The sequence below is a fragment of the Odontesthes bonariensis genome, chromosome 18 (assembly GCF_027942865.1).
Source record: "Odontesthes bonariensis isolate fOdoBon6 chromosome 18, fOdoBon6.hap1, whole genome shotgun sequence".
In the NCBI taxonomy this organism is placed as follows: domain Eukaryota; kingdom Metazoa; phylum Chordata; class Actinopteri; order Atheriniformes; family Atherinopsidae; genus Odontesthes; species Odontesthes bonariensis.
Window position 1 is genome coordinate 23,218,586 of NC_134523.1, and position 19,024 is coordinate 23,237,609.

General features: G+C 41.4%; 1 protein-coding gene across 2 annotated transcripts in view; it reads right to left on the bottom strand.

Annotated features, from left to right (window-relative positions):
- Positions 1–19,024, bottom strand: part of dbpa (D site albumin promoter binding protein a) — a 41,225-nt gene that overhangs the window by 18,987 nt on the left and 3,214 nt on the right. The window contains exons 2-3 of one of the 2 annotated variants that reach the window (XM_075449178.1): positions 13,001–13,269; positions 11,707–11,917 (exon numbers count right to left, since the gene is read on the bottom strand). In XM_075449178.1, the coding sequence (XP_075305293.1) occupies positions 11,707–11,917; positions 13,001–13,269 (480 nt within the window). The remainder of the gene's footprint in view (positions 1–11,706; positions 11,918–13,000; positions 13,270–19,024) is intronic. The other variant, XM_075449179.1, reaches the window with a different exon arrangement.

The following is a 19,024-nucleotide window of genomic DNA, read 5'->3' on the forward strand; positions in this document are numbered from 1 at the left end:
TCCTCCCAAAGTAAAAAACTGTCTGGGGGGCTGAATTGTTCCAGCTGAAATAAATTTAGACCCTGACCCCTGAGATGCAAATGAGCCGAGTAACTTCAGGGGTTCCTGTTTTGGAAGCAGTGACACAGATGTTTTCTGAAATGTAACCAAATCTAATCTATTCATACTACATCTGGGCCAGGCGCATATTGTGTGGCTGGATCTGATTCATATTCAGCGTTCAGCTGTCACATTTCATCATGCAGTGTCCTTTAACACCTCAGAGTCCAGCAGAAAGTAAACAAAGGAACAAGTCAACAGCGGTATTCTGATCTGATGGAAAAAAGCCTCACTTATAACGTTTTCACCACCAAAGTAACGCGTTTGAGCAGGTTATTCAAAAACAGGTGCACCCGCTGCAACAAGCTTTCACCATGAGTGTCTGAGGGATACAGCGTCCTGCTCCAGGATACCTCAGCCTCCCTGGGGACAGGTGTACCACGACAACAACAGAAAGCGATGGCATCACGCAGCATCCCACAGGCTGTTCTTTTGACAATCCCGATTCTTTCAGATAATGGACAGCGGACCTCAGCCCCACACAGTGGAACAAAGAAATGAGCTTCCAGCTGTCTCAATCTCTTCTCTTTTTGTCCACACGTTGCTGATGTCAGTCTGCAATTTTACCATCACTACACGTGTTTCCGTGGAGAAAATGTGAGCTCCAGCCACTCCTGTTGCCTCGACCTCAGTGAAAATTAGCGTGTACGCCGGTATGTTGGGTTTCCATTGATGAAAAACCGTGCTGGAGTCTCTTAAAACCCGAGTCTACTGCAGAGACGACTGAAGACCGATTAAACAATTTCACATCGCACTCAAGAGCCAGATGTTAGCAGCTCTTAGCGAGTGTTTTAGATCAGTTTAAGAATAGCTTTTATTAACCAAACAACAGTCCTGCATGCTAAGGATGGTACGATGATAAGACATTGTATCAGATTAAAGTTCCATAGTTAAAGCACGCTGTTTAAGTGAGGCACACTGACAGTTATTTAATGTGATAGCTAGCAGCATCACAGTAGCCTGATGCACCAGATGGTTTGCTCCACTGAGCATTTTAGCAGGTTCTGATGGGTAAAAATCTGAAAAAGATAAAGAACTTTCATAAGATACTTGGCAGGTGACAAGATAAAACCATCTATCTGACTTTCACCGGCTACCTTCAATCTGTCTGATCAATGGAGAGGAGCCAGTTGGTAAATCAAATTCTTGCCAAAGCCTGTCAGGGTGAGACCGAAAAGATCTTTTCCACAGAGAGTGTTACCCCTTATTTCCACTGGACGTGGTAGTCCAGCTCTGATACGAAGCGGGAGCCTCCAAGTGGCTTTGCTTCAAATATGCAGCTCGTCGACTTAGGCAGATGCCACTTTAACCATCACTGGCATGATTAGTTCGTTAGGAAGTTAGATACGGGAACAACATAGAGAATCACCCTGTGCAGATGGCATGAAGCCAGAAATCAATTAGCAAAATGACTTAAAGCAAAAGATAACAAGCGAGAACACCACAGAGGACAAAGTGTGGAAATGATCTTTGCGAGTGGCTGAGCGGTTATTAAATACAACAGAAATATTTTCACAGTGGGCCAGGTGATCCGCTCCACTTCTGAAACACTGCTGGTGAAATAACCAAGTCCAGACTGACGGAACAAAACTACGGGTTAAAGATAGCTTTTGCCCTTCGTTCATCTGAAAAAGATACTCTATGGTCCCGACATAACTGATTCCATATCTATATTACCAGTATGGACTGGAACAACTAACTTTGTTCTTTTGCAAATCTCTTGAGAATCCGGGCATTTTTCAAAGGTAAGTTCAGCGATCCATGGTCCCATTTGCCATGTTTCAACCACATGAAGGGATGATGGAAACAGCAAACAACAAATGAATAATTTCTCAAAAACATTCTTTTGCTGACATGAGGTGGTATTTGTCTTTTGTTAATAGAAGATGGGGACGCCTTTTGCAAACATTTTTGTGGCATAAATGTCAAATCGTACGCTTCTAAGGGAAATGCCATGAGGTTGTGGTTAATGGAGAACACAGAAGGCTGAAAGCAGAAAGATCAGAACAAAAGGAACATTAGTGAGACTTGGAAGTAAAGGTGCAGAGCATCCAAAACTGTCCGAATAATATCCGAGAAAATAAAAATCAAACTAGAGTGAACGAGCAGAAAAACAGTCAGGAATGACAAGGATATGGCAAAGAAACTGGGAAGTGCATGTATATCGGTGAAGATAATGAGTGATTTAAACTGAAACTGAAACCTTGTAGAAAAATAAACAGAGAACACTGAGGAAGCAACTTCCACAAAAATAAATTATGAAGTAAAGCAAACCAAGATGCAAAAGAATGAAATGATTAAGAATAGAACAGCCAACTAAAACAAATTCTGGCGGATTTCTCTGTTTCTTTCTTATATTTCCAAGGCAGCTGGTTCTGTTTCTGTCTTTTCTTTTCTTCAAAGTTTACTTTTCAGTCAGCTACCACTTTGCCTTCTACATCAATCATTTAAACAGTACACGACCTGTCCTTTACCACCAACCTTTTTTAGTCATTTAGAGTAAAAATAAACGTGCTTGATTCACAAACATTTCACAAGCTCATTTCAAACCTGCTTGACAATTATCTGTAAGAACGGCTGCTGAAGGCAACCACAGAGGTGGACAGTCAAAAAGAAGGTCGCGTGAACCATTCTGTTAAATGCGTTTTGGAGGGCAGTGAGAAATATTTCTGATGTTTGGATGTGTTCTGCAGCAAAAGGAGAACTATCTTTTTTTAAATGCTGATAGAAAAAACCATTATCGTGAATCAGTCTGCAATCCTAAAAATCTCCTTTTCTAAAGCTCTTTTTGCTCTGTGTGTTCAGTGTTTATTCGTTCTGTAATCTCCACTGTTTCCTTTCCCTCTGCACTCCTCTTTGTTTCCTCCTCCAGCCCCTCCCTTCCCTCTCTATCTCCTGCTCTCTCGCATGTTGCCTTCCCGCTTGGATGATCTCTGCAGCGGCACGTGACGCGGCGGCCGCACATGGCCCGAGCGTGTGAGAGACAGAGAGTGAGAGCGAGAGAGATTTGAAAACATGCAAAGCGGGCCTCTCTCCCCCCCCTCCAGCACGGCTCTCTCTGTCTGTGCTGTGTTACAGAGTGCAGAGTCAGTGTCTCGTTTAACCCTTCCCTCCCCAGGATTAATCACAGCCCAGAATGTTAAATCACCGGCCGCTTCAGCACAGCATTATCCTGCGCTCCCCTCTTTTAAAGAGACAGCAGTCCGGCTCTCTCAGTGTTTAACCAGATCCGTCTCTCCCAGATGGTTTTTATATCTCATTCCTTCAGTCTTCATGCTGGTATTTAGTTTTACTTTGAGAGATTTAAAGTGGAATCAAGCTCTTACTCATAGATGTCACACTTGAGGCCACGGATAGTCTAATCGGCGCTCAGCTTTGCTGTCCATAAGAGACAATGATTGCAGTGATTTGAGCTGCAGTATTTGGACTGCTGGCCTTTTCCAACATGTGCAGGTTTGCAGTAAGTACAAAAAAAATGTAATAAAATAAAAACACCAAACATATTATTTCCCAACCCTGGTCCTCTGGACCTACTGTCCTGCTTGTTCTGAATCTTTCCTTGCTACAAAAAGGATCTCCATATCAGCTTGTCATTAACTTCTGCTGAAGCTTGCTGGTGACACATTGATTTGAGCCAGGTGTATCAAAACGGGGAAGCGTCTAAAAGAAGTAGTGAGTCCCTTGGACAAGGATTGGGAAAGATTGACCCCTAAATCTCCCGTTTCTGTTAGCATCGGTACCTCTGCTTATAGAGGACATTCTGCATGCAGGAGACATGTGGTTGTTGGTGGGTGAAACGAGTGGAAAAGACAACAAAACCTTCCCAACTCGAGGATCCGCAACAAGAGCTTGATCAGAAAACTAGTTTGGCACATTGTCTCAAACCCATGCAGGAAAAGTATGGCCTAAAACATCATCAGATTCTTTTCAAACAGGCCCTGTGGGGGCATATCATGTCATGAACAACAGAAATGTCTCCGCTGAAAGAGGTGTTGATGCTCATCAGGGCATCTCTGAGCAGGTTGGACTCCAGCGGTCCAAATCGTGCAGACGGTGCACGAATTTAAGTAGAAAAAAGTTCCAAAAGAAATCAGGATAACTTCAGAGCAGCTGTATCCCATCATCACAAACATTTTTCAAACATGAGGTTTAAATCACTTCAGATATGGATACAACGGATCTGATTTGCGGCCAATGACCCACAGCCATTTTTTCTCTGGTCTTGAAATAGTCTGAAATTGCTGAAATATGACTGGAAATTAAATATTTGTTTATTTGTCCAACACTCATAGCTGACACATTTCCAATGCTAGCACGAGTTCAGACTAAAAACAGACTAAAAACAGACTAAAACAGACTAAAACAGACTAAAAACAGACTGAAAAGCCTTGTCAGACTCTTTGAAATAACACTTTTATATGCGTTTTCAAATTTCGCACTGAAAATTTCAGAAGATTTCCCTGCAGTACTCTACTTCAAACTCGGGTCAACATCTGTTTAAATGCCGCAGAAGTCGTTGTCTTAATGTTTGTCCCCCCCCAAAAAAATTAAAGAATTCTGTTAACGTCTTATAAGAGTTTAACCGATGTCTGCATGTGTTTCTCTGTCTGTCAGCCCGATTTAAGACTGAACAGATTCCCATGGAGTTATGTGAAGGGATCAGCCTCGGGCACCAGAACAGCTGATTGCATATGGGTGGTTTTTCACATTTTCCGTTTTCTTCCCAGGTGCTCTGAGTGACTCACTTACTTGTCAAACTGTCAGATGTGACAAGCTGACAACAAGCGAACCGCATTTTCGTGTTTCCTTGTAAAATATTTGTTTAAAAGCGTTGTAATGTTGCCGTTCTCTGATCTAACATTTGCTGTTGTGTTAAAGAGCAACTCTGAAACAGCTGAGAAAGAATCGGAGCAGCTCATGCTTTGACATTGCAGCTTAATGATTTCATGCATTCACCAGCATGTACAAGCTCAAGGGAATCTGAGGATAAAGGTCTGTTTTTAATTTGTGTGGGTTCTGACTTAATTAAATAACCTGGATGTATTTAAGCAACAGCTTTCGTGAAGTACAAGTGGCTGTGATTCATTATCATTTTCTGGAGCTCAGCAAACAAAGAGCTGTTCCTCACAAAAGAGAAAAGAAATCAGGCTCCACAGTTTCTTGCAGGAAAGTGTCACAGTGGTCGTTACTTGGCCTTGTTTCAGTTCTGCTTTTATCACAATGTGCGCAAAATATTCACTTAATAGAGGCGACGAAGTGAGCTCCTGCCTGGATGCAAATCATCATCTGTGGGTGTCGACCAAAGTAAAGGTTAAACCAGACTGATCACTGTCTTTATGTACCGAATATGATCATCAACTATCTGCACACTTAATTTTATCAGGAGAGACGAGGGGCCTGGATATGCTTAGGTTTAACATTAGCAGAGTATCTTCTGATTATCCAGCTTAACTAACCCTAACAACACAGATCTCACTAAGCTGGGTGATCGATTCGACTCTGCTTTTCCAACTCTGAGTTGGCATCAGATGAGCTGCTGTAGTCAAAGTAGGAGAGAAAGCTGACAAAAACTTAACAAATTATTATTATGTATTTTATCAAATGAATGTGCTACAAGAGGATTCTTGACAGATGCAACAGTGGCTGTTTTAAATATCTAAGTCCATTTTTTATTATCCAGTTTCTATTATCTTCGGTAAAAACGCAAGAAAATCTGTTCCAGTCCAGTGATTTTAATACATTAAACCAACGAATGTCAGTAGCAAGTCTTAAAAAGTTCAACAGGAATCCGTCACTGTTTTAGGATCCATGAGCAAATCTCTCACGAGAGAAGGAATGTCCGTGTATGGTCATCTTTTTATCTTTTTCATTTTCTAAGAGGAGGCCAGGAGGCATTGTTTTTACATGTGTCGGTCTCCTATCTGAAAACTTAACCCAAGTTAGGTTCATGGATAAGAGATAAGAGACAAACCAGCTTCATCATGTTGAAAACTCGAGCTGATTACCTCGCTAAGCCTCTATCTAATCCAGCTGAAAATATCCCATAAAGTACATTTCAAGTCCCCACATGCTAAAAAAACAACTGTTATAGCCCTGTTGACTCGTCCGTGAGATGTTTTTTTTACGTGTTACAGGACATATCAGGAGCAAAAATCAGACATCAATGATAAAACTGAGGATTTCTGCTTTGAAACCTGCAGTCTCAGAAAGTCGAAGTCCATTCCGTTGTACACGGAGCACCGGAGGAACCGACCCTGACAACTTTCAGGGGTGGGGCTGCCGCTGCACATCTTATCTGTATGAGCTGTGAGATAAAATGAGAAGCCAGCGCTAACTACGAGGTGAATTTAACCAGAGAACACAAATGAGTTAATGGGAACTAGACGCAAGGATTCCTCTGGCTGGCTTCCTGCTGGCTGCTGGGACCCAGACCAAAAAAACCCAAATGAGCAGCCACTGGTACCCAGTTGCTCCTGGCTCAGTCCCCAAAGCTTTTGCTACCTTTTCATTCTATGGTGGGTGGAGATTTGATTGGCATGTTCAAAAATCTATTTCTACTGAATGAAGCGAAAAAGTTTATACATCTTAAGCCCATAAGACCGTTTAAACTTAAAAATGTACAATTTTTAGGAAAGTAGTTTTGGGGGGATTAATAACTAGAAATATGCTGTGCAGTAAAGCTTAAACTATTCATTTAAAATACCTTTTTTAAAAGAAGAGCCAAACATTTGCAATTGGGATAAAACTACAACAAAAATCTAGCTGAATTCCACTCTTAAAGTACCATTTATTGGTGCCACACATATACATGCGTAAGGGACAAGATTAAAAGCTTTTTTGGTAATTTCTCTCAAAGTGCTGATTGCATTGGCTGTAAACTGTGGTGATCCGGGTTCTGTGCAGCAGAAAGGATTTGTATAGACATTAAATCTGGTTAATCCAAACATTATGGTTTTATCCAAAGGTTTGGCTGGCTTGAGAGTCCATGAAAGCCATCGAAGCGCTGCTGGCTCAGCTGATTCTCTACGGATGTTTTCTGGTCTTACATCTTGTGGCAAAAACTGAGCTTGTGGTCTTTAGTCCGGTTTCGACAGGAAAAGAAGAGTCAAATGTAATTTTTAGCAATGTTTGTGTCCGATTCTCACGGAAACCTGATCGGGGTTGTTGTTTTGCAAGTGCAATTTTCATCCATTTTGACAACCTTCTTCACAAACTTTAATTTGTGTTGTCGAGAAAAATGATTATTAAGGATTTGCAGCGATCTGAAAAGCAGCAGGTGAAAGATATCCCCATAGTGCCTTATAAAACCACAGCTGCATCCCTGTTTTTCAGCTTTCCCTCCTCTCTGAGCTGCTCTCCATTTTGCCAAACATGAATTAGAATCAAAGTAAAACATGTACATATGGATGAGATTATTATTTCCAGTCTATTTTCCATCTATTTCGCCGGTTGACTCTCTCTGTGCAGCTATGGAGTAACACTTCAGCTCGACAGCGACCTGAGGGATTTCTGGCTGGATGCATCGAGCTCAACCCAGTCACGTGTTTATTATTCGGAGTAAAGAGCGCACACACACACAGAAAGATGAAAGCATATTCCCATTAAACCCTGCGTAGTAGCATGCAAATGCCGAAACAAAGAGGACACTCTCATCGGCGCAGGTTCTGCACAGTGCACACACAGAAAAGATAAACATGCATTCATAAAGGCATGCATGTGCACAAACACACTGATAGAGCATATGCATGGACTCTGGTAGAAGACTTGCAGCACTTGTGTTCCCTCCTTTGTTGCAGCTGCTCTATCCTGACTGACCTCTGCTGCTGTCTTTCATGCATCCCTCCTTCTTTGTATCTCTTTTTTATCTGTTATCTGTTTTTTGTCCATATAACTCCGCAGCTGGTTTTCACTGTGAAACGATCTCCTCCCTTATTGTTTATGACTCAGAATGAAGACAAACACAGTGTCCCAGGAAGATTTCTCAGAATCTGATCGTGTTGAGCACCACATCTCTCTTTCCCTTTTCCTCTCACTGCATCAGGATTCTTCACACCGCACACTCGAGACATCTGAACGTATAAGAAGTCAGCCAAAAGCATGCAGCAAGCATCTCTTGAAGTCGGGGGAGTATTTTCTTCACAACATGACAAGAGGAGCAACAGCTGATCAAAGCTAATTCACAACTTGGCGCACACAGGTGGATCCATCTTTACAAATTCAATATCAGAAATTCTCAAGGAGCTGACACAATCAGAATTGGAGAGAAATATGTGTAAATTGGTTCCAAGCAGTGAGCTCCCAGGAGTGTTTTAGCAGACATAGCAAGTTTTCTGAGGTTCGACCCTCTTCTCCCTGAGTTTGCGCCTTATTCAAAAGCAAGAAAACCAGTTTCCTTCTTAGGACGCCTTCAAATCTTATCGATTGTTTAAGTAACAGATATTGTTAAACACAAACAGCACTCCATCTGCCTCATGCTGTGCAGCGGTTCCTCGACTGCTGCACCCCTAATCTGATTTCATTTCTAGCAAATGTTGCATCTGCAGTTGTGCACGATTAGCTAGTGAATGTTTCACAGGTGCGCTAATCAGCACACTGTATAATGTGAATCATTTTAAAATCAAGACCCTACAGGCTGTTTTAGCAACTATCAGCTCAATGTTTTGGTTTTCCTGCAAAACACAATTGGTTCCGCCGTCACGTGTGCTTTCTGAGCCACTGCTGCTGCTGTTATCAGAGGTAAAGCTCTTAAAAAACGCACTTCATACTGCAACAAACGAGCTGGTGAGAAGAGTGGAGCACTGCACCCGAGCTGGCAGACATTCCCTTTGTGCAACAGTGCCATAACAAAACATGCAATAGTTGCACTGGCCAACAATGCAAAATGCAGACAACTGGAATTCCACCCAAATTTATCCTGAATTCAGACAGAATTCTTTCAGAAAATCTGCTCAACTAAACGTGACCACATCTGGATTTCCACCCACGATCGCTACATAACTGCTGATGTTGAGCAGTAGGTGGCAACTATTCTATCAGGACAAGGAGAGGCTTGTCACCACTTTGACGTATGTGCTGGATTAAGGAGCTGGTGTTCACATGTAAACATCTTCTACAATGTCCACATGCTGCAGATACAGTCGACCACAGAGCACTGAGCTCCTTCACTAACCTTTAAACCCTTACACAACATTGTGCATTGTATCGTATGCTCAGGTTGGATGGTCCCATGTGTTCTCCCATAGACTTCCACATTGTCATATTCTTGGTCATAGCATAGAGGTTAAGAGAAGAATTTAATATGACACCAAACTTGATTCTTGCGTGGGACCTTTGCTCCTTTGCCCGATTATCTGGTACTCTTAACCTCTTGGTTAGATGAATGGTTAGTTTAGCCCAACATTAATTCAATTCAAATTCAAAATTCAAAAATACTTTATTTATCCCAGAGGGAAATTAAATGTTGATGTAACTCAATTAAATCAAGGAGTTATTATAGATGCTGATGGCTGTGGGCAGGAAAGATTTCCAGTAGCGGTCCGTTTTGCATCCAAACTGAAGAAGCCTTTGACTGAAGAGACTGTTTTCCGATAACAGTCTCATGGAGAGGATGTTCAGGGTTGTCCATAATTCTCTTGATATTATGCAAAATTTTATGCAAAATTTTATGCAAAATCCTTCTTTGCATTATTGTCTCCAGAGGTTCCACAGTCGTCCCCAGAACAGAACAGAACCATATTCTTAACCTCTATGCTATGACCAAGAACCAGCCTTCCTTATCAGGTTGTTGAGGTTGTTAGGTCCCTGGTTCTGATGCTGCTGCCCCAACAGATGACGCAAGAGGAAATAACTGTGAAAATGTAACCAAACTTCTAGAATAATCTAAATTCATGGCATGTAAACTCTACAACCATGTCACAGAAAAAGAAAGACTACCGACTACCGGACCGTTAAAATCTTATTGACCTTATTTCTGTGACAGTAGGCTTAGAAAAAGTCCTTCTGCATTGGGATGTCTAAAGGTGATGGTATAAGACGCTGGACTTTAATCCAGGAGTCAGAGGTTGGTGACCCATCTGGTATCATTATGTTTTCACTTGTTATTTGTTTGGTTTAGACAAATAAAACGACTTGGCTCGATTGAGGAAAAGATGATAGTTTGAGTTCACATTGTCCCTTTGTATCTTTTTATTATCTCCAACTTTTTGGATGTGAACATAAATCACTCTTAGCTAAATCATTTGTTGTTTTATAAGATTATAACAAGTAATGTTTATGTTTAGAGCTTCTTTTCCTGCCCTAAATGGCCATAAATGTGATTAATGAATGTGTAACCATGACTTTCAAATCCATACAACTCGATAAAGTTAAAAAAATAACAGCAAGCAAAGAAACTGATTGTCTTGTTGACAACTAAATGATTTACAGGCTTTTCACCTCAATGCGTTGACATGTTGTTGGTTAAACAGAAAATTCAATACTGAAGAAACGGATGTGTAAAAACAACTCTGTCTCCATTCATCTTCTTCACACGCTCGTCCACTCAGTGTATTATCCAGCCTTTAAACGTCTATAAATCCACTGAACATTTACAAAGACGTGACTGTCAACAATAAACCATCACAACATTAGCAAGGATGACTCACTGGATGGCTCACAGGACAAAAAAACACATAGATTTTAAAAAAAAAAAGATCATTAGCATCGCAAAGAACGGTTTTGTGGAATCAATTAGTCAGAATTGGTAGTTGTCAGATTTGGGAAATCTCCAAAAGACAAGAAACAAAACAAAAAAGACAGACTCCTCTGATATTCTGTGCCTTCTTGTTCACATCAAAGGCAGCAGAGAAAGGACACGATAAATTATAAATATGTAACCAATTAAAACAGGCTGCTGAAGACAGTCGAGAAGGGTCAGAGAACAGAGAGTCGGCCATTTATTGCACATATTATTGGAGAAAATCCTGCTCTGGTTATTGTTAGAACGGTTGAATTGCATCCGTCACTGTGATGTATCATGGGCCGGAGCCCTCATTAGTGCCAGATCACATCATGACCTCTGCACGTGCAGCTTCATATGTGTCTGAGAGCATTAGCTGATGAGGAAATATTCTGCTCCCACGCAAATAATCCTATAAATCAATCTTTCTGTTGACTTCACAAGAGCTTTAGCATGAAAATGTTGATCTTTTTTGGCATTTTCAACTTTTCTTTACAACCTCCTTCTCTTTAAAAGCTAAAAAATCACAAATTAAGTACATATTAACAACTATAACTGACAGACGGAGGATTAATTGGTCATAAAATCCACTTCTGTGGGTAAAAATGAATACAAATGCCAATGTTTTTTCTCTAATAACCCACCAATTTTCTTTTGTCATAGTCAAATGTTACTTTCCTACAGCGAGTTAACTTCGTCGAATCTTTTGTTTTGTCTGACAAACGGCCACAAAAACCCAAAGATAATCTGTTGATTATCTCAAGTCTGAGAAATCCAAACAAACCTCGAAACAACCCAAAAAGCCTCACTGCACACGGAAATGAATGCAGATTAATAAACTTTTAAACATTAACTGTTGCGTTAAGGTTTCGAAATTTAAAATCACTCACCGTGTAGACACTCAGGTCCTCCCATAATGCTTTGCTGCTGTTGAGGTGGCGGTGGCGGTGGGGGTGGGGGTGGCTGCGGCTGGACGGTCTCCAGTCCGATGAGTGAGGAAGAGGAGGATGAAGAGGACATGGAGGATGAAGAGGAGGAACAGGGTGAAGGAGATGTGGGAGGACACTGGGAGCTCTGGTTGGGCACGGCAGACTGGGAGCTCTGGGGAGTCAAGATAAAAAAAATAAAGAAAACAATATTATACCATCTTCAAATGTCTGCTCGGGAGGAAAGTTTCTTTCCGATGTTTTCACATCTTAGACTGAGATTTGTCTAAATCACACTGTTGCCAGCTGAGATCAGCTCTAAATCTCTTTAAAATGGGACGCCGTGGAGACGTAGAGTCAAAATCAAACACACGTGTTGAGGATCCTTCTGCTGAAATTGCAAATATCCACATAATTCATTCAAACAATAGTCCTCTTTTCAGTCTTTGGGGTGTTAAGAATTGCTAGAAATCAAAATTAATTGTCACTCTATGTCAAAGCAGCAGCATTTAGAGCGTTTTGGAGACAGTTTGACTTAATGCGGTAAAGAAAGCTAATGAAAACTAAGCCTAAATGGGCATGTAAAGGGTCCCACTGGTCAGCTCCTAAATCAACTTTTATGTTTCCTCACAATATTCTTATCTGATGGAAGTGTTTTGATCCAGTATCGTTATAACAGGCTGTTTTTTTAAGTTTAGCTAAACGCTCTATAGATCCAACAGAAAGGAAAGGTAGGGAGATGTGGGCTGTGAGCAGCTGCTCTGCCTGGATGTGCTGAGGGAAGCTGGAGCTGTGATATGGAAACATTATTATCCCACATGGGATTTAAACCTGCAGCGTTTTACATATGACAGCTGTGTTACCAAGACGCCACAGAAATTTACTTTAGCCAACGCCATATCTTTATTTCTATCGGGTTTTTTTGCACTGATCAGCAAAACAAACTGCAAATATTAGACGTTGCTTTGTTAAATCAAACAGCCAGATTTTGTTGTTTTTTTTGCTTTTTTTGCCGTTTCTCTGGTAGTTAGCTCACATATAGCTCCAAACTAATACAGTTACCAACTTGGTAACTTTGCTGATAGTTTAGGTGACTTTTCAGGCCCCTTTTTTCTCATTTAAGCTCCTTGTGAGAAATTGGAAACAGTTGACAACAACGATTATTCTTGTGAACGTCTCTATTTCACATGACGGTGACTTAAACTTTTAACATTTAGATGAAGGTAATAAAACTATGGGTTTTGGGTTAAACCAGCACTACCTGGGAGGGGATCTGGGCGCTGGCGGAGCTCGGCCCGTTGCTGTGCATCCCCATCCCGTTCTCAGTCAGGAACTCCTCCAGGTCCATGTACTGCAGCTGGAACAGGCCTCCATCACACGGCAGGGTCCTCTCCCACAGCAGCGGGCCCAGGAAGGCCGACTGGGAATTGGGTCGCAGCGATCCGGTGCCGGTTCCTCCAGCTCCGCCAGGGCCTCCGGTGCTGGCACCCACAGAGTCTTCATCGGAGTCCTGGGGCTTATCTTTGTCTGAGGAAGAGGAAGGGTAAGACACCATTTTACATTAAATCCATTTTGTTGTGATATGAAATCTGACCAAAGAGGGTAACGAAAACTGTTTGATCTCTCCTGTCTCATATCCACTCTGACACGGTGAGATAAACTGGGAGAGGAACCTGCCCTCAGACTAAGGTGGTAATGAATTACTAATGTTTCGATTAAACTCTAAATAAAGGTCTGTAAAACTACAACCCAAATAATTCTTTATATAAATCAGAATTTGTTCCATTTTGTCCAACAGCATAAGGAAAACAGGGTCAGCTGGTTCATTACTTTACTTTATTGCATTCATGTATTCATGAGAGCCAGAAGGAAGTTGATTAGTTGCTGGGAGTCACACATGCTCTCTTCCAACTCCAAACCAAAGTTCTGAGCAAAGATGTCGAATACAGGGTGCCTCATGAAGAAGCACAGCATTTTTTTCAGTCTACATGCCATATAGCAGATTTTATTCAAATAAATCAGACACTATGATTTCATTTTTCTTATAAATCCATTAGAACAACTACTAGCTTGTACAATCTAATTTAAATGCTGCTGTGGGACTCTCCGTGCTGATTTAAATGAAGACATGCACTGACTAATTTCCAATTATGCAAGCCAAAGGATAAATACTCAAGACAAAGAGTATCATATTGCAAGGAAAACTACCGACTCAGAATGGAGTCTGCCAAGTATCACCGCTCCAGCCAGGATTTCTAACAGGCCGAAGTGGACATGTTTGATGAGTTTGCAGAAACCAGATGGCTCCTGATGTTCTGGAGCAGGCGCCTCGTGACCATCTACAGCACAGGCCTTTGAGGCTCAGGCATGTCTAAATTCTGCACCTGACATGACCGTGATAGCTCCTATGAGGAGGAGGCAGTGCAAAGAGAGGAGAATGTGTTGTGGAGGAATTCACTAAACCAAAAAGAAGGCAACCTGGGACTGTTAACTACAGTATTAACAGTGATATTAATAATAGTCGTACACTTTATCTATTCAGCACTTTTCCTGTTAAGAGAACACATAGTGACAACACCTGCTGTATCAAAACGCAGCAATCTGCTCATTTGCTAGTCGAAATAAATCTACCATAACTTCTGCACCTGGAATTTCGTCTCCTGTGTTTTCGCCTGTTCTTGAATGCAGCTGGATTTAAGGAGCTTCTTCAGGCAGTGACACAGAAGTCTGAGATTCTGGCAGCTTTTTATTCACAGAGACAATGATAACTGGCTTGTAGGTAAGATCAGGATGTTCTCCTTATTCGTGCCACTGCAACGCGTTACGCTATAATGACTAATCACTTCACCCATTTACGCTGTCCGTGGTGCTGAAACATGAGAAACTTTAGACTTATGTCACATAGTTATGTTAAAGGCTTATATTCAAGTAGCAGTTTATATACTTGAATAGGCAGATAAACAGATGAAAAACTAATCTGCAAGCGCTACCTGTGTTGTTAGTAAATTACCTCCACTTATTAGCAACAGATCTGCGTGTTTGTGGCCCCACCTTCATTTGGGTTGCCCTTGGTTGATTGCTTTGGTCACTGGTGAAATGAACCGGCGGCATCCATGTTCATAGATTGGCACAATGTTTAAGGGATGTTCTTTTTGTTTTACAGATGTGTTTCGTAAAAATTCTGACGGTCGAGCTCAAAAATGGGAAAACAGAAGAGCAAATTTTGGCCATCTGAACTTTAAAAAGAATTTATAGCTGCTTGAACGAACGTTGTATTGTAGATTTTCACTCTGCATCTATTTTGTATTTGACAGTTATTTACTTTGAATACACATTTTAACATCACAAGAAAAAAATCAACAATTAACAAATTAATTAACAAGTTTTTGGTCATCCTGACCAAAAACTTGTTAATCAAAACATGTTAATCTGACACTCCTGCACTCCTACACTCAACTAGACATAAATGGGCTCAAGCATGCTTCAGATGCTCCAAAGATCCCAAAACAATACAGCATACAGTAGGTGTATATTTTTACTGCTGAATTCCCAACAAAGCTGCTCAGATCTGTCATCTGTATAAGTCAGTAAATATGACTGAAAATCAGCTAATTGAGACCACGTATCAACTCATGGTTGCTTAAAGCATTTTCAGGCTGTCGCTCTGCTCTAATAAAATCCTGATTTTATAACTGCAGCATTGCAAAATCATACTTAGTCCATTAACTGATTCCCCTCCTGAGCATGTTTACTGGGACAAATGGGAGCAGGTCAAGTCGAGTAACTGTAGCTCAGCTTGACTGCATGTAACCATACTGACTATTTTCTCAAATACGGTCCTGCAGCGTGGACCATGTTACAATGTAGATGTTAGCGTTAATAAAATGTAGTTACTAAGTAAATAATTGTCTGACGCAAAAGTGACGTGGTGTAAATATCCACATAGCATTGATTCAAACACATTTTTTTCAGGTTTAAATTGTTTTAGATGGCAAAAATTCACTATACATACAAAGAATTTGAGCATTGTCTGAATACAACTGAACAGCAGGTGCTTCGCAAAGACATTTAGGGTTGAAAATCCAGCCTTACTTCTGTAACAAAGACCAAGGAAGAAGCCACTGAACAGAGCATAAACTCGACATTTCGTCTTACAAGCTGTAAGAGCTTTGGCTCTCTTCATGAACTTTGACTTTGTTAAGTTGTCTCGAAAGAAAATGTCATGTGGAAACTAACTTTGAGTACTGCATGATGGATAAATGTTAGCGGGGATGTAGATCTGTGAGAGTTTCTGACATTTAACAGCGAAAACCAACTGAAAAGAACTGGAGCTTAAACGATAGCCTAAATCACAGTCATGCGCTACTTTGAGAGGAAATAATCTCAAGAGATAAAAGTCCAAGTTGAGTTTTGTTTTGTTTTGTTGTGCTGTCACATGTGTCTTTAGCTCTCTGTAAAGCACTTAGCTGCAATCATTAAAAGGCATCTATAAATAAAGTTAAGTTGACTGACCTTGCACTCTGACCTCACAGAGAGGCGTCGAGTCAGATGGAAACATAGATATGGACTTGTGCCGTCAATAAACCATCACCACAAAAAGACTCTAAGTAAATCCTGCAAATTAAACAGGAAACTTATCTAACTGCAGCACTGCATGAAAAGAGGGACAGTGATTGTTACATACTTTGATCCTTTGATTATATTATTCTAAAGAATTACCATGCCACAAGTGCACACTGAATAAATGGCATCCTGAATTATAAAGCGTCGTGAAATAGTGATGAAAGAGAATATTCAACCGTGTGGCAGAGTGAGAGCGTAGGGAGGGATGGAGCAAGCTATGGAGACTGTGGAAGATTATCAGAGAGGCCTGAAACGAGAGAATCCAAACACATGAGAGATTACAACAGGAAACCAGCTGTGGCGGGACAGAACGATGGGTGGAGGGAAGGAGGAGTAAGATAAAGAGACGAGGCCATACAATGGCCGTTGTAATCTCCCTCCAGCAGCATCTTTCTCACATACCTGCTGCTTTTCTTAGCCTGTATCCACTGCACAGAGCATAAAGGAAGTATAGGCTGCCCAGAAACTGAACAAGCAAGAAAGTATGCGTCACCAATGTCAAAGTAAGAGTGGGACGTTTGTTGTTTTTCCAAAGAGACCTCCAATCAAAGCAGCCAAATAGGTTGTTTGTTCATACCCTTAGTTAGGGTCGTCCATTAACTACCACCACCACTTCGAGCAGCAGGAGGCACATATGAGTCATATGAGCGTTTCCAGATTGGAACGAATTACATTCTCAAGTGTTTCCTTTAACAAGCAACAAAGTCCTCTTTAAGAGGTTGGAGGGGAGGCAGATGGAGCGGTTACATTCAGCGCTTTCCACCATGGGAGCGAGATCAACCGCCAGATAGGACAATGTTGTTTTTAATCCTGAGTTACACTGAACGAATAACATAACACTTCCGTCACTTCCTGGTTGGGTCCAGCCAATAACATCAGTTTGTTCGGCTTGAAGAAATGAATCGGTTACACTTGAAAACAATCCCGGTTGTGGAGGCCGTTTTGCTGGTTGCCTTGTCGACATGTCAACATGTCTGGTTGGGTTTAGGCGGTGAGGTGAGTGAGACAGCACAGGGTCATGTGAAAAACAGACAAAAGCCTTAAATATAGGCTAAAAGTGTCTTCCATGCCCGAATAGCTTAGCATGCTTTAACAGCCATCATCACAGCGGCTCTATTTTGGTCCACAGCCCACGTCATTTTGCTAGTTTTTCCAGCTTTTCCATAAAATCAGATAGATAAGCTAAAACTATTTGAATCATATTTGGATATAAATGATGTTCTTCCTTTATGACTCCTTTTAGCACCACTGCTGCTAAGGCTAACCCCAAAGCAGCTGAAAACACAATGTGCCGTTCGCATTAGGTGTTACTGTAGCAGCTGTATTTTTCTCAGCAGTGACACCGACTGTTAAGGAAAAAAACTGCAATTAGTCCAGCACCTCAAGCGCAGGTTACTGTGCCATGCTGACGTCACAATAATAGATGCACCAGCATAATCAGCCCATGACTAAACTGGAACCGCCAGATCAAACATAGTAAAGGGAAATACCGTAAAGAAAAGAGAAGAGAGTCCAGTTATAAAGAGTTTAAGCTAACCCAGCTTGGACCAGCGGCTGTTCGTCTAACCAGCATCCTTTAGAGTTATTATTGAATTATTATTGAATACAAATACAAATTATTATTGAATACAAATCAAACCGTGAGTGAGGTCACTTAAACCTATACAGTGTAAATATTTAACGGGCCCCGGGCCACTTTGTACTATAAAAATTGGGCCTCAAAGTCAAAAAGGTTAAGAACCCCTGCTTTAGACTATTGGCTGAGATGTGATTCAGGCTGCGGCAGCAGGAAATCAAAGACTGTTGAGCACACATCCTTACAGAAACTTGATGGGCCGACACGGTACAGGGAAGTGTCAGCCATATTTTTGCCCAAAGGATTCACCAGTGTGTTCGTTGCTGCTGTTTGCAACTCTTTTTAAAAACTACCACAGAAACCGTGGGAGGTTATCAGCAGTCCATGACAGAACAGCCACGTGCCGTTTGTAATTATGGAATCTATACAACAGGAAGAAATACAATGGACGTTTCCTGCAGCTACGAAGTTCTCCCACATCCACATTTTGGTCTAAGGGACAGTTTCCTGCCTCTCTTACCAATCGACTCCCTGCTGATGAAGAAGGAAGCCTTTTTGACTTCATTTATTTGTGTGTGTGTCAACAAGACTTCGGCTATTTAATATTTAACCTTGCGCTTTATAATGGTGAATAAACCAAATCTAGAATAACTGCGTGGACACAGAGGAGCACAGGCGTTTCACCATCTTGATAAAACAATGCGAGTCTGCGTGCGTGCATTAGCTTTATTTCAGATTGTTGCTGTCAAATGAGCTGCAATTATGTCGTAAGCGACGAGAACACGTGCTCGCACTGTCCAGGCGTGGTTTGATTGCGACGATGTTGCCATGGTTACCTTACCGCACAACATAAGGCCTCTGTGACTCCGCATGCACTCAGAGGAATTTGTCTTCACGGTGCAGCATGCAGAGTGGGAATCACTGTCCATCCCAAAGCATCATAGGATGGCATAAACCATCTACCTGGGAAAAACTCAACTGTGACACTAATTCATTTTAAGTGGGGAAACATAGAGGAATTGCTTTGGCATTTGGAGGCACACAGCTACCAAAACACAGCTCGCATACATGCTGCAAACACCT